This window comes from Apus apus, chromosome 3, assembly GCF_020740795.1.
Source record: "Apus apus isolate bApuApu2 chromosome 3, bApuApu2.pri.cur, whole genome shotgun sequence".
In the NCBI taxonomy this organism is placed as follows: Eukaryota; Metazoa; Chordata; class Aves; order Apodiformes; family Apodidae; genus Apus; species Apus apus.
This window is the reverse complement of record NC_067284.1, coordinates 103,806,371-103,827,156: the sequence shown is the minus strand read 5'-3', so window position 1 is coordinate 103,827,156 and position 20,786 is coordinate 103,806,371. Positions and strand designations below refer to the sequence as shown.

The following is a 20,786-nucleotide window of genomic DNA, read 5'->3' as shown; positions in this document are numbered from 1 at the left end:
GGCAGGGAAGGGGCTGGGCAGCCCCGGCCGCCATGGCGGGGAGGGGGGGGGGGCAGGAGGGGGCGGCCCCGCCCTTTGGCCGCCGCGGCGCAGGGCGCACTGCGCATGCGCAGATCCCGGGTGGGGGGGCGGGGTTCTCCCTCCTTTCCCCCCCCTCCCCCCCCCGCGCGCCGTACAGTAGGTGGAGTCACGCGGGCGGGGTCACATGACCGGGGCCCTGTACAGTAGGAGCCCAATATGGCAGCGGCGGCGGCGCGCGCAGGGGCGGCGGCGGGGGCTGCCCGCGCGTAGGGCCCGGCCTCCCGCTCCGCTCCGCTCTCCCGGGCCACGGGAGCCCCCTCGGGTCCTTCGGAGTCAGCTGCGCCCCCGCCGAGTCCGACATGAGGGAGAAGGGCCGCAGGAAGAAGGGCAGGACCTGGGCAGAGGCCGCCCGGACGGTAGGTGGTGGCTGCGGCCGGGGGGCCGGAGGCGGCCTGGGCGGGTCAGAGGCCTCCGGGGCCTGCGGGCTCCCTCCCGCGGGGCACGGCGGTGCGGGCCCCGCTCGGAGCCCCCACGGGGCGGGCAGCCCCCGTGGCGGCGGCGGGGTCGGTGCCCTCTCGGCCTGGGGCTGCGTGCGGGGCGGCCCGGGCTGTGCTGGCCTGGCTCTGCCCTCAGCTCCGTGCCGGCGCGGCACGCTTGCATGGGCAGGTTTTCTTATTTTGGCGTATTCCTCCAGTTGCTTCGTGTTTCGTGGCCCAAACTTCTATAGGCAGCTCGGTGGGGGAGGGGTTACCTCTTATTTGCAAAACTCTGTGCGTGATAGGGATGTAAATAATGTGAGCAAACGAGTGATCTGCACAATTCCTTTTTTAAAAAAAATGTTTGTGCTCTTTTGTTTGTTAATTTTTGTGGGGTTTTTGGGGGTTTTTTTGTCGTTGTTTTGTCTTTTTTTGTTGTTTGTTGTTTTTTTTTTAGCATTCCCAGTGTCTCAGTGTATTCCATGCAGCAGAACTTGTTGCAGTAGGAGCCACTGCCTTCCATCAGGTCACGTAGTGAGCTGCAAACCCTGAAAGGAGGATTTTTATTATCAGTTTTCCAGTCTGACAGTTTTTGTTACTATACTTTTTTTCAAGATGAGCTTACCATAGTTTCTATGTGGGGCAGGCCCGTTGGAGGGTGGATAAAAGAAAGGGGAAGCTGAGTAGTGGGACAAGCGTGAGGGGAAGCTAAACAAGTGCAACCTGCAGGAGCTGAAGTATTGAATTGTGAGAGGACAGCACAGGCTTCCCAGAGATCTGTAGTTGCAGTGTGGGTTCAAATCTGCCTAATGGGGAGGGGGAGGAGTTTGGGTTCTATCATGAGTATTCTGAAAGGGGTATCTGTTAAAACAAGACTTAAAAAGTCTGGCTGGAGAGGAAATGAAAATAGGCACCAGTAGCTGCATCTTGCAAGCAGCATTGTAATAAATAGTAATTTATTTGGACCTTGTATTTGCAGTTTGAAATGCACCAGAATAGCTGCTCTTCTTTCAGGAGATATGATGCAATTAACTATTTTAAGAACATGAGATGCTGTCTCACAGGCGAACACTTTGGTACTTCCCTGTGCAGGTTTTTGTGTATCTTTCTTAACTATTTGCTTTGAAAAAAGAATGGAAGAATCTTTCTGTAGGATGTAAGTGGGACCAGAGCTTTTTCAACATGTGTGCCTTGCTGTTTATCCACTGATCTCTTCCAGAATCCACTTAAGGGCTAAAGCATGTGTTTAGAAAAGCTGTGCTGAAAATTACCAAAACTGAAGGTTACACATTACCCTGGGTTACATACCTAGATTCATGGCAGAGGCAGCCAAAAGTAGGAAAAAATGAGCAAATGCTTGCCAAAGCCTCAGGTTTGGCAAATATTTCTATTTGTGTATTCAGTGGGGTTGTTAAATATTCTGGCTAAACTCCACCTCCCATCTTCAAAAAGTTTCCTTGCTTTTTTGGTTTGAAATGATGCCTTTTGGTTCCTGTGCTAGCTTGTGTGCTTGTTTCAGCTCCTCAGCTGCTGGTGGTTGAAGTTCATAGGGTATTTTATAAAACCACATTAAGAAATGTGGCAGCTCTCAGGTACCTTGTCCTTCTGCTCCTCAAAGGTAACATGGAAGTTCCCGCAAGCTTGAGAAGCCTTCCATTTTGTCCTCAGAACTTTTTTGTTGGAGTTCTCTCCTCGCTGAGTTCTCTAAGCTGGCTTGCTGAGAGTTGGGGTGAGCCCCCATGGTCATAGGTCAGCATGGAGCTGCAGGGAAAGGGGCTTGGGGTGCTGGGTTTGGACAGCAGCTGGCTGTAGACCTGCTTGTGCTGGCAAACTGCCCCATAGTGGTCCATGAACAGCAGTGTAAGGTCACCATGGCAGGGGGGTTGGAACTCGGTGGTCTTTAAGGTTCCTTCCAACCCAAACCAGTCTGGGATTTTGTGTTTCTGTCCCCCTCTGCCTCCTTGCTCTGTCATCTCTGGTGCTTGTAGGTAGTTCAGAGAGCTAAACCAGCAAAATCTCCATGGGTGTTATTATGGTGTTTGATCTGGCTTCATGCCAGTTGAGTCCTCCTAACCAGGTTTTTGGGATCAGGCGTTATCCAGTGCAGGGGAGGTGATGGGAATGGGGGGAGGGGAGAGCACCAAGGTAATACCTGCCTCAGTTGCCTTAATCTCTTGTGCAATTCAGTGTTAGTTGGAAACAAGGTGGTAAGTGACAGCAACACATCCCTTCTGTTTGATAGATGGACCTTGGGTAGGTGTCTGGATAAGGTGGATTCAGTGGGAGCTCATTAGCTGGAACAGAATTGCAGTGCAAAGTAAGGAAAGGGTGCCCTGCGTGGGCAGCACCTTCAAGGAGGAAGTTACTGTTGATAAACAACCTTTTTCTTATTTCCTGGCTCATTCAGTAAGTTTGCAGCTGCAGATGACTCTTAACTTCTGTGACTTTTCTTGGGACAATGGCTGGGTATCCCCGCAGTTAAAGTAAAAAGCTCACTTAAGAAGCTGATAGTACGTAGCACACGAGTTTAGATACATGAGTTTAAGATGATAGAACACAATTTTAAGATAAAAACACTGTCTATGTCTCCAACATGGAGTATGCCCTTCCTGTCAGAGGTGTAGCAGCTGAACTGTAGAAACACCAATAGGACAGTGTGTCTAAAGAAAAGAGAGGACTCATCTGTTCTACTAAGGACTAGAACAGGCAGGTGATACCTGTATTGGCAAATTCAAGTTTTAGGGCTTGTTTTCTGACCCCAAGGCCATCTCACAGAGTCTGTGTGCATCCCTACAGCTGAACCTCCATCCTTCACACTGGATGATGGCATTCATGCTGCCTGTGGCAGGCTGGCCTGTGCTGAATCCTGAACTGCACCATAAGCAGGTGTCTGGGCTTCATCTGTAATCCTGCAACCAGATCTGTGCCAGGAACGTTTTACCAACCTCATGGTGGGGACAGCCAGGCTTCTGCCTCTGCCCTGCTGTGGCTGAGCTAAAACATCTGGTTGTGGCAGTCCAGTGGTTATCAGTAACTGATGCCTGTTAAGCTAGTGCCGTCAGATGAGAACCAATATTCCCTGCTGTCATTGTAGTACTGAACCGATACTCAGTGGGGCTGTGGTTGGAGGGTGCAGGCACCATGCTGCACAAGGCAGTGGGACTTTGGTTGTGCAGGAGAGAAGTTCTTAGCTTTGCTTTTACTGCTGAGGTCTCAAGAGCTGTCGCTGTTCCTCTTACTTGTGTTTAACACAAAGCAGCTTTCCAAACAGGGGCAAGAGCACGGAAAAGCACTCCATACATCTTCCTCCTGCTGCCTTCTGCTCTGCTGTGCGATGGAGCGTGGCAGCAAAAAGGCTGATGTGGTGTGTTAGTGGCCTGCTTAGATCCAGGCAAGAAGTCGTGTCGCTGGACTGAAGCCACACACAGTCTTTGTGCTTTGTTTGCGTGGAGGAAAGTGCATGCTGTCATGTGCCAAGTTTGAAGAAATTTGGTGTTTATTTTTCATGGGAAGTCCCTGCGTGTGACCTAACAACACAGTTTTCTGCTGTACAGCCTCCAAGTACCGCGGCGTGGGGGCTGTGTGAATGTGGGCTGGGGATGATCCCTATAAATGCTCCTTGGCCAGGTCATCTAGGAACACAAACTGCAGTCTTCTACACTACCTGTTTGTGAGAGGAAGCTGCTGCAGCCGTGTTTTTTCCTGTGTGCTGATTTCCTGTTGGGTCAAACTGACTTTGTTGTCTTTGGAGTGTGGAAATTCAGAGCTAGAGTGCCCTCGGGAAAGCAGGCAGCACTTAAATATGTTGTGATGGACATCTCTGAAGACATAGGTGTCCAAGTATGAGACCTGTCATGATGCTGGTGGTTGCTGTGCAGCTCTTGTGATGTGAACTCAACTTCCCTCTTGCTGTAGGGGTTTGTTTGCATCACTTGTGTCAAGAAGTAAAATGAAAAGATGCACCAGCTCTGGAACTGATAGGGCAGAACATGTGATCTGATCTGATGTTCATGGGCCTATCTGCTGTGTCACACACAAGATAATGTAGTAAGGTCAAAAGGTGAAATCAAGTAGAAAGCTTATTTGTTAGGGAGAAAATTGCATGCTTTTGCAAGTTGACTTTATTAAGACTGTCCTTCTTATTAAGGTGCAGTTTCCTGGGGGATGATGATATAAGGAATCTGAGGGATACTGTTTTCCCGTGCTTTCTGTTAAGATGTATGCAGAAGAGGGTAGAAGGATCTGAACTGTAAATGTTGCCCCTTTGTCTGCAAGTACCTGAGTCTGTTTTCTTGCCCATATACACTAACTTGAAAAATCTGTGATGTTTCCAAGACAGCTGCAAAAGTATACAGAGGATTCTGTAAAACACCTGAGGGACTGATCAGCCTCCTAGATTATATCGTTATTGTTTGCTGCTTCATATTTCAACTGCCCAGGTACAGCTTTTCAAGGTGTAGGTCAGCAGAGCTGAATTGTGCTTGCAGATTCTGTTTTTTGGGAGATAAAAGAAGTATTTGGTGTAACTGGGATACAAAATACACATGATGTCTGAGGTGGATTTCTTAATTTCAGTAGTTCTTTAGAGGTCTCACTACTCAATCAGAAAATATCTGGAGGATGATTTGAAGCACAGCACTGGTCAGTCTAAGAACTGGCTTTTCGCTTTTCAGTAAGCTGTTGGACAAGGTGGCACTGTAGAGGGTTAAGTGATTGATCAAAGCTAGTGAAATGAGCGGATGGGGAAGCTGTAAGGTTTCTTGTGTTTCTCTGGGGTGGAGGGGGGGTTGATGTGTTGGTTGCAGAGTGTGTTAGGTTTTTTGCTTTTTTTAATCCCCCAAGTATTATCACAGCTTCCTTCCCTGTTCTCAGTCTGTGTCCAGGTACAAGCTCTCTTCCAGTGAAGACAAGAAGTGGTGGCTAAGGTCAGTCTGTTCAATGCTTTTGCAGAGCCTTCTGTGGGACAGGCATAGTGCAGTTGTTAACCACAGCTCTGGTGACCAAGCCATTTTTTGACGTCCTTCTGCCACGTGACACATCTACATGTCTGCTAGCCAGGAGAATACCTTGGCAGTGGTTCCAGAGAAACAGACTTGTGGCTGCACAAGACTGAACAAAAGTTGGCAGAAACTTTGTCACATGTTAGCAGAGAACTGCAGTTTTCTTTGCTACTTACTCATACGCATCCCTTATTGACCACCAGACTTGGATGTGTTTTTCCTACATTTTTTCAAGGTTTCTTTTTAAGGACTTTACTGTAAGGTCAACAATAGCTCTGCAAATGTGAACTCTGTTTTGGCCCAGCGTGGGTTGTATTTTGTGAAATCTGCTATTCTGGATGCTAGAACTTCTAGTGAACTCATCTTGTGAAGCCGTTAGTGACAAATGGAGGCTTAAAAAATTGGTTCTGATATGGCAATGGAATCTGGAAAGGGTGAGGTGGCAGAGTAATCTACTTTAATTGCTGTAGCAAAGCAGCAGACTACAGTCTTCTAGTCACAGTAATCCAATTATTTGCCTGTCACTTTAAAAACTAATTTCCAAATCTTAGCCTGTGCTCCTGCTAGGAACTTGAACCTCTTAAAGGCATGAAAGTTCCTGTGAGTTCCCACACATACCTGCTGCTTTGGATGTGTGTTTGTGCTTGACCTGGCTAGAATGGAGTCACCTCAGTGTGGTTAGTTTTATTAGTACTAATAGATGTTTTTTTAAATGGTACCTGAAGGGTCTGGCTTTTTACTTGAGAGTCATAGAGTCTGTCTGTCCCAAAGCATCAGTGCACCTGGTAGAATCCTGGATTGTTATTTCCCTCCTGCAAAGCAGGGTGGAGGCAGATGTGTGAGCACCCAGTGCAGCACGGAAGAGCAATGGGTGCCAGGTGGGGAATCCCCACCAGCTGCAGGGCAGCACAGCCCTGCCCTGAGAGCATGCTCAGAGTCAGAGGTTTGGCCAGCTCTTCACCTTGTTCTACGTTCCCACAGGAAACTTCAGTGCTCCTGAAGGATCTTGAACATGTTTTCTTTATTTCTGTTCTTATTTAAAACAGTAAAGACAATTCATATATTAATTTTAATACTGAGCTCAGATGTACTTTTGCTCTGTCTCTCTCGTTAACTTTATTTTAGCACAGAAGGATTTAAAGATATCGTGCAGACTTCCTTGAATGAGCTCATCTCTAAAGCTGCAGGAGCATTAAGATGGCTTTTCTGCAAAAGCTGTGGTCTCCTTTCAGATCAGCTGAGAAATGCAGATGTGCAAGCATGTCTTGAGCATTTTTTGTGCAAGGCTTTTCCAAGTGAGAATGTTTGAGAACAAAAGCCACTTCTTTTCCCCTCAGATATAGGCTTTGCAGCATCTGCAGAAGATGGTTAGAGTGAACCTGACAATTGTGTATTGACCAGCACATTGTCTAGCATCCTAGAGAAATGGAGGAATCATCTTTTACTAAAATACAGTTGGATTCTGAGTATATGCAAGCTATTTCTACAAAAAAAGGGAAATAGAAATTCTTTGTGTTTAATACCCATGATTCACAGTCTTGTTTTTGTGCCCCAGGTGCTGTTTGCATTAGCAAGTAGCACAGAGTGATAAAATCATCCTGTGGAGGGAATTGGTGGCAAGAAGGAGTCAGTATCAGTGTGATGGCTCCTCCACAGTTTAGCGTCTGGGCAGCTCTGGTCTAATGCTGGATGTTCCCTGAACTGAAAGATGCTCCTCTGGCTTCATCCAGAGGGAATCTGTTGTCTTCTCCACCAGCTGTTCTGAAGAGTGAGATGAAGCACAGTAAGTGAAGACAGTTGAGAGCTGGCATCATGAGTGCTCTCCTGATCAGAGCTGTAAAACCAGAATAATGTAGATGTGATGTCTGGGTGTTACTCCCCCAAAACGCCAGTGCTGAAGCCATCCTGTGGCTTTTTTTGGTTCAATTCTGTGTGCATCTGTTGCCTACAGTGTTGTGTTCAAACACCAGAAGCAGATGCTTGATATGTCTGTTGTTGTTTTTTTTATGATTTTCAGGTTCTCTGCCTATGTGTTCAGCTTACACTGTTTGGAGCAGTAAAAATAGAGGGCCAAGACATTTGGTCTAATTCTTCGTGTCTCTAAAAGATCTCTGCTGTGGGATCTTCTCAGAGGTCTAATCTGAATTAATCTCCCTAATGAAGCAGCTTCAGTAGGACATTGAAGCTACTTTGACTGTTATTGAGTAGTCTTTCAAATAAAATGTGAGAAGTTGGATAATCATACCTATTGCTTATGTTCTTCAGATGCTACAAAACACTGCTTTACAGAGTAGTGTGAATGTTGTGGAGTTGAGTAGCTGTGAACATTTGGAGGACTAAGCATATGAGCTAATCACTTGGTAGTGGTGGCAGTAAGATTACACATTTATTTTTCTTTAGAAGGAAAACCTCTCCAATGATGAGGTGCTAACTCTGCTATAGTGCAGAAGCCAAGGGATGGCAAGTCCTGTCTGACAGCCTCATGTTCAGAGAGCTCAGGAGATATAAGCTATGGAACTTGCTTTTGCAGGATGTTGTGGATGCTCAAGGCTTGCATGGGCCTGTGGAAATGTTTTGCAGGCTACTACCTACCTGGAAACTCCTTCCCAAGCAGTGTGGAGAGCAGGAGAGCAGCCTCCTGGGGCACTGGGTTGGTAAATAGTTGCACAGAAGATCCATCAAGATCTGCTGTGGCCCCAAATGGATTGGTGTTCAAGTATTTAGCTCCACTTCAGGACACTAGAACAGTTTCCTGCTTTTCTTGGTAAACAAAAGATTCTGTTGGTGTGCTGAAGGAACTGGCCAGTATGATTGCAAGTTGGTTTAGATTGGATATTTGGAAAAAAATATTCCCCAAAAAGGTTGTTAGGCCCTGGCCCAGGCTGCCTGGGGCAGTGGTGTAGTCCCCATCCCTGTGGAGGGATGTCAAAGCTGTGTAGATGTGGTCCTGAGGAACATCATTTAGTGATGGCCTTGGCAGTGATGGAGTAGCAATTGGACTTGAGAATCTCAAAGGTCTTTTGTAGCCAAAATGATTCTGTGACTGAGAAAAGCTTCTCATGAGGGTAAGAGGGAAAATCTCTCATCTTCATAAGGCTGAGAAAGAAGATGTGGGGCAATAGGCCTGATCATCCTTGTCTGGGCCCTTGGGAAGGTATGGAAAAAATACTCCTGGAAGCTACTTTCTTGTGCATGTAGAATATTGTCTCTCTGGGGACAGCAAGTGGATCTACCAAAGTCAGGATGTTGGTGATCAAGGTGATGATGTGGCTGGCTCTGTGGAGGACAGAGCAATGGATGGTGTTTACCTTGCCTTTCATGTGGCTTTTGTTGTGATTTTTCCCATAGTATCCTTCTGACAAAGCCAGTGTGAGACAGGCTGGATAAGCAGGTGACAAGGTCCATGCTGAACAGACCAGGCACCAAGGGCTGAGCAACCACGTAGAGCTCCACTGGCTGCCGCATGTCAGTGGTGGCCCTTGAGTCTTGGTGCTGCAGCTGATGCTTCGTGTTGGCCTTCGGATCTGTCCCAAAGGTTTCTGTTGTAACAGAGAACACTGATCATCAGGGCTTGGTAACTTAGATGGTGGTCAAGTTTATTGTCCTTCCTCTGCTTTTAGAACAAACTAGGGAAGTAGCATGTCCTGTGTTGCGAAGTGTGGTTTGGATTGCTCTGCTCCTGCGGAAGCATTTCTGTGCTGTTGCAGCCACAGCATAACGTGTTTAAGTGCTTAAACAGCAGCTGTGACTTTATTATATTCCTTTACAGAGGAAATGACAGCCCTGCTGAGACAATTGTTCTGGAGCTGGGTATCTTTTAGATATGGAAATGTAATCTAATTGTTAATAGCTAAGTGCTGTCTCGTGTATAGTGTGATTATAAGTGTGTGTGATAAACTTCTATATTTCTCCCAAACGAGTGTGAAGGAAAGACCTTCCAATGATGGGGTGTTTGAAACCAGGTAAAAATACCTGTAGACTCTTGAGCTTCAGGAATTGTACATGAAATTATTCAGCTGACTGGGTTATGTGCCTACATGAACTTTGTTTAAATACTAAAAGTTTTTTTAAATTACATTTATAAAATAAACAGAAGTAACAGGATTAGGGTCTGTTTGCCAGCTCACTGGTAGGTTCAGTGTGCTTTTATCTTCAGGTAAATTTAACTGAAAGAACCTGAGAACATAAGAGATCTCAGTCAAGCTAAGTGCAACAGCTGTACTGGTTTGTAATGCTATGATGTGAACATAATTTTTGCGTCACATATGGACAGTATTTTGTATGTAGTTTTGCAGTTCTTCCATGTAAGAACATCCAAAGGAATCCTTGTTTAAACAGTTTTGTTCACTCAAGGCCAAAGTGATGTGACTATGGTTACTTCCAACCAGGAAACCCTACTGATGTCATTACAGTGGTGCAACTTAGGGGCAGGAACTGAACTTCTGAATTTCTGTCTTTGAAGCAGATTGAAACTTTATTTTCAAGAAAACAAAATACTGCAAATGCCACTGCTGGTAACTGTATGTGTTCTCCTCAAGCTGTTTTCAGTGGCTTTATAGATTCTGGATGTTGTCTTTCCTTCTGATAACTGAGCTGGCTCTGCTGCTGTCTCAGGGTGCTTATTTGTGTTTTACTGGCCTCTGAATTCAAAATTGGTTTGATAAGATCACTTTGTAAAACTGTCCCTGTTCTTTTTCAGAGAAGTCATGAGATTTGTGTTCTACTGTGAAGAATTCCTTCTTCCCTACTTTTCATGTGGGGAAACTTGAATTCACTCATAAACCCCTTACAAGATGCAACAATAAACATCTCTTATAGTTTGCAGTTTTGCTGTTTGGAAGCTTTTTCTGAGCTCAGTCTGCACTCTGACCTGATACATCATCCCCAGAGATCAGCTAAACCCATTTACTCCTCTTTTCCCCTGTGCTTTCTGGCACGCAATGCACAGACAGAGCATGTTGGGGGATTTATGGCCGCTGAAAAGCTGCAGTAGGCTGGTGTTCCTGGCAGCCGTGGCTTCTGCAATCTAAAAAGGCTTTAGAGAGTAAATGGCTAGTAAAGCTTGCAGAGCACTGCCTGCACTGATCCTGTGTCCCTGTGGCAACAGAGGGCCCTGCAGCAGTGTCATATTGGAGAATGACAGTTGCTTCTTCATTAAAGATAATTTTAAACATGGAGCTTTTAAGGCAAACCTGACAGATGATGCTTCAGATGATGGAGTCTGTTGACTGCAGCTGGGAGGATGAGTGGGGCTCACGCACTGTCCTCATACATCTCTGTGGACTTTGGTCCACTGTCACCTGGGGCATCAGCTCTAGAGCCTGGGATTCTCAAGCTGCACACCTGGGTTTGGGCTTGACCATAGCTCTGTTGTGAACTCCTTGCTGTGACTTTTGCAGAAATAAATCACAGAGCAAGGTGAAGGGTTGAAAATGGCAAACTGTTGTCTTGAAAGCCCGTGGGCTTCTCGGCAGGATTCCTCCAGAGTTGCCTTCAGCCAAGTATTTGGTGCCTGGTGCAAATAGTTTGAAAAGCACCATGGTTTGTACTGTCTGCTTCAGTTGGCATTGTTTAACCTGCATCAATCTGCAGCATTTCTTACTTCTTACCAACCCACCATGGGACTGAGTGTTGAGAGAGGCTCCTGTAGCAGCTCTTTTTTAAAAGTATGTGCAGTATAAATGTAGTTCCACTTTGTCCTATATAGTCTTATTAAATATTAGTGTACTTCTGAAAATCCAGAATTCAAAGTTTACTTTGTCATTATGTAAATTGGACCTAGCTTCTCAGGTGGCAGAGGGTCAGCAAATAACAGTCACGGAAATTCAATCTTTGCCTTCTTCCAAGTGTGCCCATGGGTACACCAGCTATAATTAATTCAGCTCTCCTTAACCACTGTTGAAGGTTAGATCTCATCCTTACTGCCATGAAAAAGTCACTGTTTCGTGGTACTATCGTAACATCAGTTAAATGGCTCTTCAGCAGCCAGTGGCAGGAAAACATTAAGTACTTCTGGTGCAGGTTGTTTGAGCAACTGTCTGCCAGTAGAATAGTAAGGCTGAAAGGTTTCAACCAAGACTGAAGTATAGCTCAGCTAGGTAATCTCTGATTTAAAGTATTAACACACACCATCATGTGAAAAGTCTGCTTCTTACTTATGTAAAATCTTTAAAAGGCAGCTGCAGCTCTTCAGGATCTCTTTGCTCACTTCCTTGCAGCTATTGCCATCTGAACTTGCAGATCTCTGTTCTTGTTGGAAGGTTGAACGCTGGAGTTGTTCAGAAAAAGGCAATGTCATTACAACAATGGATTTATTCTTAATCAGGAAGATTTTTCATTTATGTCTGAACTTGATGGGTTTTCTGCCACTAATAAATAAGCATTTGTTTTGGAAAGGCAGCTGGAGTAAAAAATACCTGCATCTTTGCGTTTGACCTTCTTCTGTTGGCACATACACTGAATTAACAACTTAAAAATGATGTGGCAAGGCACCTGTGGAGCCCTGGCTATCACCAGTGGCTTTCTTAATCTTGGACTGCCATTTGAAACCTGCTTAAAATGTTGTTTCTTCCTTACTTATACTGAAAGTGTTTGCAGGCAGTTTACCTTACCTCACCTCTGCCAGAGGCTTTCTGCTCTTTGCTGTGCAAATACAAATTCTGCAAAAATGGTTCTCTGCAAATAGTGTTCTGTCCTTAACCAGGCAGCTAATGTATTTCAAATGGCTTTTATTTTGCTGTTTTGCTGAGGCTTCCTCTCTATCTTTGACCTGATGTCTCCTCTCAAGCTGCATACAACTAAATGTTTTCCAGTCTTAAAAGGAAAAAATGAGCATTAAGTTTCCTTTCTGCTTTAAGAGAAGGAATACAGAAAGACAGTATCTTCCAAAAGAGCTGCCCTCGTTCACCTTATATACCTGTATTTACCTTCTGTGGTTACTTGAATGTGGACCAATGGCTCCAGTTAGCCTTGACTTTCAGGGTCATCTCCATCTCTCTGTTTTGTGTGTATTTCAAAAGCTGGAGCTGCAATGACCTTACTGTCTTCTGCTACATCTGCATTGAAGTGGGTGATGGCCCCTTTTCTTCTGCTCCTCCTCCTGCCTTCTGACCCTGCAGGCTTCCCACCCCTTGGCCTTTACAGAAGTCTTGCAAAATAATGGTGTCCTGCATGAAATCTGCTTATCCTGCTCTCTTCCACTAAGAAATCTCTTCTTGTACATGCTGCCTTGAGCTTGCCCTGCATTTCTGCCACTTCTTTTATGCTATGTGACTAAAGGAATATTGTGGAGCCTTGTGGTTATTTGGATTGGTGCTGATCCTGCCATAAAACTCACATGGGTCTGGAAAGGTAGTGTGGTGTCCTGATTAATATGCTAGTTCTGCACCAAGTGGCGAGGAGGGTGAATAATGTGAAAGATTTGTCTTGTGCTGGCACGTGTGGAAAGCATCAGTGTGTATAAGCTACTCACAAGAATACAGAAGAAATGTAAGGTGGGAGAGATGCAGTTTCTTGGTTTAAAACATGACTTCATTTGGAAGCTTTGACTAGTGACTTACGAATACCCTATATTCATGTCTTACTCAACAGGGAAGATTTCCTGTGCTAACAGATTCAGAAGTTTGCAGCTACCTGCTGTACAACTACCTTTTAAGCTGTATTTAAACCTCCAACCTATTTCAAAGCATACTCAGAAGTGCTGGCATGTAGGATTTGGTGACAAGCATTTCTGCTGCTTTCCTTCTATCAGTGGTGAAATGGATGAAGTGAAATGCAAAGCCTTGGTTGCAGTGTTGAAAACAAAACAAAACAAAAAACCCTGTGTAACTCAGCAACCTTGCCTCTCCTGGCTGGGGGGTCCACAGTAGTGGTTTTGGGGTGAGATAGACGTGCCTGAGCACTGACTGCAGAGCTGAGGTTTTCTGCCAGGCAGCATGAACATCTTGCCAATGCTCAACAACTCTCTTGTGGTAGCAAGAGATTTTTGTGTTTTGAGGTCTATGGAATTGTATTTGAGTGAGATTGTGAGGAGCTGGAGGAGCTTCTGTTCTGAGATATTTCTCTCCAGAAGAGCAGATTAACTTGAAGATAGTCATCACTAGCTTCAAGCTCAAGTGAAGGTCTGCAGTGTTTGTTCTCGCATAGGGTCAGGAGGCAATGAATTTCCCATGGTGTCTCTGCTTCAGCTTTTTGTCTAACACAGAAGCTGAAATAGGAAAGAAAACCATTTTTTTTCCAGCAAGGGTAAAAGAGCATAAAAGGTGGTAACTCTTTTACTACAGAAAAAAAAGGTTGATAATCCTATCGTGGCTGTAATTATTGGAGGACTAGTTTTAGATGAAGTAGCATTGATTATTCCTTATGTCATCAGATGCATTTTTTATAACTCCTAATTATTAGACAAGGTGGAATTTTTAAAGTTTTTCTCATGGCTGAGTAATAAATATTACTCAATTGGTGCATGTTCTGGTATCTTCAGTTAAGTTGGTGCATTTAAACAGCCTTTAGCTATTGTTAGTGTTGTGATGTAATGGCAAAGGGCACTTTGCAGTCAGAGGTTTTGTACATACCTGTCCAGCAGGAGCAATCTGTGATGTCTTCTGTCAGTGTTGTTGCTAAAAGGCTTGCTGTCTCACCTCTGGAAACCAAGAGTGCAAATCAAGTTGATCTTTCCAGATCATCCTTAACAGGAACTTGTTGACTTGGTGCATCACAGCACAGGCACCCAAGGTCTAATGCACAAGGATAAAAATAGCTGCAGCAGCTTTGGCTTGTAGCCTGCTCCTTGCCTTTGAAAAACAGCCTACAAATGTGTGCCCAAGATACTGAACACTGATCTTGCAGTCAAACCTTATTACATCAAATGATAAAACCTAAAGAGAGGTATAGTATGCTAAGTAAAGGTTAACAAATAAAACTGCTCTGTGCAGCTTCATTATTTTGTCTGTAATACACATGCTGGCATGGTTGCTTGTTTCTTACTTTCCTCTTTGGACTCTCCTTACCTTAGTAAAAGGATGAACCTGGGCATGATGCCAGGCTGACACCCCCTGGAGAGGCAGTTACCTGCTACCTGCAGGTCCTGTGATATTTGCAAGTCAAAGGCTGTTTTACAAACTGTTCCAGCTGCCACTCTGCCAGATGGAGAGGTGTGTGTCAGCTCTGCCCTTGCACTGGCCTCTTCTCATGCTACATGAGTCTGTGAAGCTGCTTGGCAAACTCAATTGTAAAACCATTCTGTGGGGGGTGGCTTTTTTTTAGAGGCAAAATTATTTTTAGCTTGGATTAGATCCCTGATCTTGTTTACGACTTTGCCAGCACACATGATTGCGCAGCCTGGAGGAAGGGAGATGTGCCGAGGGTGCAGGACCATCTTTCACCATCAACGTGCACACTTCAGCTTGCAGAATTTTGGTGTTTTTTAATAACACACTCAGTCATTTGAGACAAAAATGTTTTTTTGGCAGTGAAGTAAAATAACTTGTCTAAGTTTAGTAGCTGATTGCATTAGTTTTAACATGCCCATGCTTTCATAAACAAATATTGGAAACTCCTCCTTGTAGGCAGGTGTGCTGCCTGATTCAAGCAAGAGCTGGCTTCAGTTTAGCTCTTTGCCTTGTGGCAGGGTGGCTGTCTGAGGTCTATTTATTTATGAGACTTCCTCGTTGGGCTGCTGCACACAGGTTTGGGGACTCTGACCTTTACAGTGTTTGCTCTCCAATTGCACTGCTATTTATTTTCTTGTTTGGAGCTGGTGACATGCACCAGATCTGTACCACCTTGCTACCTGTCTTATGGTCTCCTTCCACTACTGAAATATAGGCACGACTACAAGGCTTAAGTTCAAATGATAATAATTTTGTTTCTGCAAATATTTATTGGGAGCTGAAGCCTGTTAGAAATGTATGTGCAAAGATGACAACTCTGTAGTGGTTTGCATCCAAATCCTGTGTAGGGGCAGCACAGTGTACAGCCAGGAACAATTTGTCAAGACTTGCTTATTAATTGTCTCTTGCATCACTACTGTATGACTCCTCAGCCTTCTCAAATCTTGAGAAGAGGGAATTTGTTGCTGCCCATCCCTGGAAGTGTTGAAGGCCACGTTGGATGGGACTTGGAGCAACCTGCTCTAGTGGTAGGTGTCCCTGCCCATGCAGGGGAGTTGGAACTAGATGATCTTCAAGGTCCCTTCCAAAACCATTCTATGATTGAGAGATACAGCAGAGAAGTTTTTTGTAAAAGGCCGCTTTGTTGGTCCCCAGTGATAGACTTCTTCCCCCCTCCCATCTCATGCACACGTTATTGCTGAAGGTGTCTTGCACACAAACCCTTATCTTAGAGGTGCTGTTCCATTGTGTTTTGTGTTATTTAAATTCAGAGATGTAAGCTCCAAGAAGCTTTGAGTTTTTTGATAGGGATGGTCACTTTTGGTTTTCTCCATAAAAATCTATCCTAGACATCAAACTTCTCCTGGTCTTTTGAGGTTGATATAATCCTGTTGACCTTTTAGACTGCTTGTTCTCCACTTAAAGCTGAGCTTACTAAGCATCTGGATGGGAGTTTTGAAAGCTGGTGGGATCACAAGGGAGTCTGTAGAGTGGTCATGTTGTCTTTTGGATGGACAAGTTTTACACAAATCCAGAAATGGTTTTTTGAAGCAGCACTTCAGGTTTCTGAACTTTCATCCTTGAAGTGAAGCAGTCACAAATACATACAGTTTTGGTTCCTGCCTCTGCTGAGTAGCAGTGTACAACTTTAAGCCTGTGTCCCTCTTCTGCCTTGCCTCTCCAATGGTTTATCTTTGCAGAAACAAGCAAAGAGCATCTGTGTAGCTGCTGCGGCAGTGTAGCCTGCTGTCCTCCCACAAGTTCTTGTTGAGCTCAGTTGTGTAGTTGCATAAGTGGGTCCTCAAGGTGAAACATGACTCTTGGATCTCACCTCTTCATGCTGCTGTTCAAACATAGAATGTGGCATAGAATAGTCTTGGTTGGAAAAGACCTTTAAGGTCATGAAGTCCAACTGTTACCCCAGCACTGCCAAGGCCACCACTAAACCATGTCCCTCAGCACCACAGCTACACGGCTTTGAAATCCCTCCAGGGATGGGGACTCCACTGCTGCCCTGGGCAGCCTGTGACAGGGCCTGACAACCCTTTCAATGAAAAAATTTCTCCTAATATCTAGTCTGCTTGCTGCAATCTTAAGTGCTACGTAAAATGCTAATGTGTGCTGGCATTTAGTGGCACTTGGTTTCTAATAATATGGAATTGTCCATTCCTTCTTGACCTCATTTCCAATTAAAACCTTGAATAGCGTTTGGCTAATTGGATGAGTAGAAAAGGTGTTGCAATCTAGGTCAAGTCCTCCAATCCCACTCTTCACTCCTCTCTTACTGCCAGAGTGAAATGGCATTTTGCATGCTGCCTCTGCCCGGCACTCAGGTCTGTAGTGACTGACTGAAAAGGAATTTCACATACACTTTTTTTTTTTTTATAGCTGACCCACTTCTCTGTAAAAGGTTTGCATTGCATAAAGATTATTTCTCACTGAAGGAGTGTATAAGGAAATCTGCAGCTATTGCTGGCTTCAATAGCTGCAGCTGGAATTTTTCTCCTAGAAAGGCATGGCCAGGAGTTAAGAGTTTCATGTTAGATATGAGGTTGAGGTAACCTGATGAGCAGGTGTTGCTGCCTGGTCCTCCAGAGCATGCAGGGGATTGAGCTAATAAATCTTAAAGTTGCTGTGGATTCATGGCTCTTATGAAGTTTTAAATTCTATTTCCAGGAAGCAGCCCAAGTGTAAAGAGATTATTATGTTTATAGCATTAGGTTGCCCAGTTTTAATTTTTCCTTTATGAAAGGGAATAATCAATAGGAAGAATTGGGACTGGAACTAGGTGACCTGGGGTTGGAACTAGGTGATCTTTAAGGTCCGTTCCAATCCAAATCATTCTGTGAAGAATTCCAAAGTGCATTTTTACCAAAACTTGCTGAAAACATTAATGGGCTAAAGTGTGCATTTGTAGCTAGTCTTGGAAAATCTCTTGCTTAAGCTTTGATGGACAGATTGCTGTTAAAAAAAAATTTAAAATCGATCAAAAAAACAACCAACCAAAAAAACCCCAACAAACCATCACCACCCCCCACTCCTCCCAGCCCCCCCAACAAAAGGCAGAAAAAACAAACCCCCAACCACTTCAAACACAAGTTTCCATGAAGCTTTTATCCAAGGTAATTTTGAATACTGGCATGGTATGCTCTCTTAGTTGCATGGGCAGAACTTACTCTGATCTCTTAGAGTTTTCTTAAATTGAAACTCAAGGCCAGCTCTTCTGGCAAAGAATGAGGCATAAGAGGAAACTTAACAGTACCACCCAGTAAAGTCGTTTTGTGCTGGACAGGTCTGGGGGAGGGGATGTCTTATTTTAATTCCCTTAACAAGAGTTTCAGCTCCTGTGTTCATGAATGATTCATTGCAGCCTTCTAAGGAGCTGCTTGTCTGTGGTGTAACTGCACTTTAGTGAGGTGCATGCTAATTGGGAGTCGTGAGAGTGCTCTGAAGCTATTAAGTACCCTTGAACCTTGGTACCTATGGATGAAGGTGTTGATTCAGTTCATGTGATGCAGGGAATGGATTCCCTGTTGTTATGTTGATCCTTGTTTGACTGTTAATCAGCACTAAATGTTTGGTTTTATTCAGCAATTGTTAGATTTCCTGAAGAGTTGAAACTGGAAAGATCTTGTTCCTGGTGTAATCTGCAGGAAAGGACACAACAGTGGAAGTGTTCAAAGATTTGTGTCCAGCTTGAACTTTCTAACAGTATATTTTAGTTTTCTACTGGCTTTTTTCCATGATGGTGTTTAAAACTGGAAAAGTAGCCATGTAATGGAGACATGCAGGTGACTTGGTGGTGTGACACTTCTGCTTCAACAAAACTTAATATGGGTGCAGTTAGTCCTTCTGAAACTCTCATGTTTCTGTTTTGTAGGTAAATTGCTAGATCATAACAAGAACTGTAGAAATTCTTCATACAGAAGAGTATTGAAAGCTGAGCTGAATTGAGAAAATCCTATTATTCCAACTTTGGAGAGCCAGAAATAGTGAGGCGAGGCAGGGAGGTTATTAAAAGGCAAGGGAAGACTTGCTGACAGATGATACTGAAGTGGCTTTGCCAGGATTGCTTTTTTTGCTCTGCTATTCCTGCTTGTAGATGGTCAGATTCCCAAATGTCTCTATTTTATTCTCAGTAAAATTTAGCTTCTTGCAATGTGAAGCAAGTACCAGGTAACTAGGAATCATTGATTTCTTCTGCATCAGGTTTAGCCTAATTACAACCTGGTGGCTTTAGAGAGCAGTGAATGGGCAGTTGGCATCAGGAAAGCTTGACCTCTGGCAAGTTCCCTGTGCCTTGACAGTGAAGCTGTGGTGCTCTGGCACTTCGTTGGAGCACTGACAGTTTAGATGGAGTTGAGTGTTATGGATACCTTTTTTTAGAAAGTTTTACTTAACTGTTGGAAATACAGAGTATTATGACAGAGTATTGACATGGGAGTAGAGCTGCTTGACAGAACTTTCTGTAAATTGTGCACCACAAAGAGAGAGATCTAAATGAGGTCAAGGGGGAGATAATTCTCCCTCTACTATGCTCTTGTGAGGCCTCCCTGCAGGACTGGGTCCAGTGCAGGGGTCCCCAACATGAGAAGGATATGAAGTGTTCAGCCTGGAGAAGTCTCTGGGGAGACCTTGGAGCACCTTCCAGTACCTGAAGGGGCTACAGGAAAGCTGGGGATGGACTTTTGACAAGGGCAGGGAGTGATGGGATGAGGGGAAACAGTTTCAATCTGCAAGAGGGGAGATTGAGATGAGATCTTAGGAAGAAATTCTTTGCTGTGAGGGTGGGGAGACCCTGGCCCAGGTTGCCCAGAGCGGCTGTGGCTGCCCCATCCCTGGAAATGTTGAAGGCCAGGTTGGATGGGGCTTGGAGCAACCTGGTCTAGTGAGAGGAATCCCTGCCCATGGCAGGGGGTTGGAACTAGATAATCTTTAAGGTCCCTTCCAACCCAAACCATTCTATGATGCATAGTAAGATGCAAGACTTTCTACATCGACATCCCCAAGGTACTCTATGTTTTTGTTGGGCTTTCCCTTATGCAGATGAGAGAGGAGATGAGTATAGGTGGGGTGAGCCTGGAACCTGTATTTTCTGCCCTTTGATCCCCATCAGGTGCATTGCTAGGATGAAAAAAATAGTATGGCATTGTCTGCATCTCCATGTGTGGCATGAAGCAAGCCATTAAGTATCACTCGTGCCAAGGCAAAGGAACAGTAGGAACTCGCGCTGAAAAGACAATCTTCACTTGGGTGCTTGGCAAGCTAGTCAGACACAGGCTTGATACAGCAGATCTTTCTGATCAGCTCTCAGGCAGTTGCAGGAAATGTAAGACATGCACTTCAGCTACTGAAATAATTACTAGTCTCAAAATAAGTAAAAGAGCTTCAGGGCTTCCCACAGCAATAGCCACAGAATGGGGAAAGGAGGAAGATTCAGCACTTCTCCATATTTATGATCCAGCATAGAGACCACTGCTGTTGCCAAGACTCTGAAATCTCTTCAGCTAAAGAAAAACCTGTTTGTTCCAAAGCTACTTAGGAAATGGAGATCCTGTCTGACCTCCTGTTTCAAGTAGACTTGGTTGCCTGTGTTCTTTCACACACATTTGTTTAAATTAGATTTGCAGCTTTTGCCATCTTCAAGTCTTTCTGACGTGGAATAATCAGCTCTTCATCTCCAAGTCACAAAGCTATCATACAGGAACTTGTACTCCCTAGAAATGTAACTACAGAAGGTGTTTAGGATAATATATTCAGTTGAACAGTGGGAGTTGTAATAAACTGGTAATTTTGTCACAGCTGAGTTGTTATTTTAAGTTCAGTTAGAACAATTTATCTTTGTTTTTAGAAGTTATTGCCTCTGTCCTTCCCTCATCACTAATCTTGCTTCAGGAGGAGGAAGACCATGCTCTATGGGTTTGCTTGGAATCACTCAGACTTGCTTGCATTTAATCTTGGAAGCAGATACATGTTTGGTGGTGGGCTTATTTTTGATAGTCATACTGGAGATAAAGGTTTGAGAAATATCTAGTAGCAGTAATGCTCAGAGATATACACCAAAGTGAGGTGTTGTAGTTATTTCCCTGAAAAGAAGTATCCAATTCCCAACAACTTGGTTCTATTTAGATTGTTGTGTGTTTTATGGAAACATCAGGGGAGCAGAGTTTTAGTGACTACCT

General features: G+C 44.4%; 1 protein-coding gene across 1 annotated transcript in view; it reads left to right on the top strand.

Annotated features, from left to right (window-relative positions):
• Positions 1–236: 236 nt before the first annotated feature.
• Positions 237–20,786, top strand: part of ASXL2 (ASXL transcriptional regulator 2) — a 115,110-nt gene continuing 94,560 nt past the window's right edge. Inside the window, exon 1 of the mRNA XM_051615839.1 lies at positions 237–437. Coding sequence (XP_051471799.1) covers positions 381–437 — 57 coding nt within the window. The 5' untranslated portion in view covers positions 237–380. The remainder of the gene's footprint in view (positions 438–20,786) is intronic.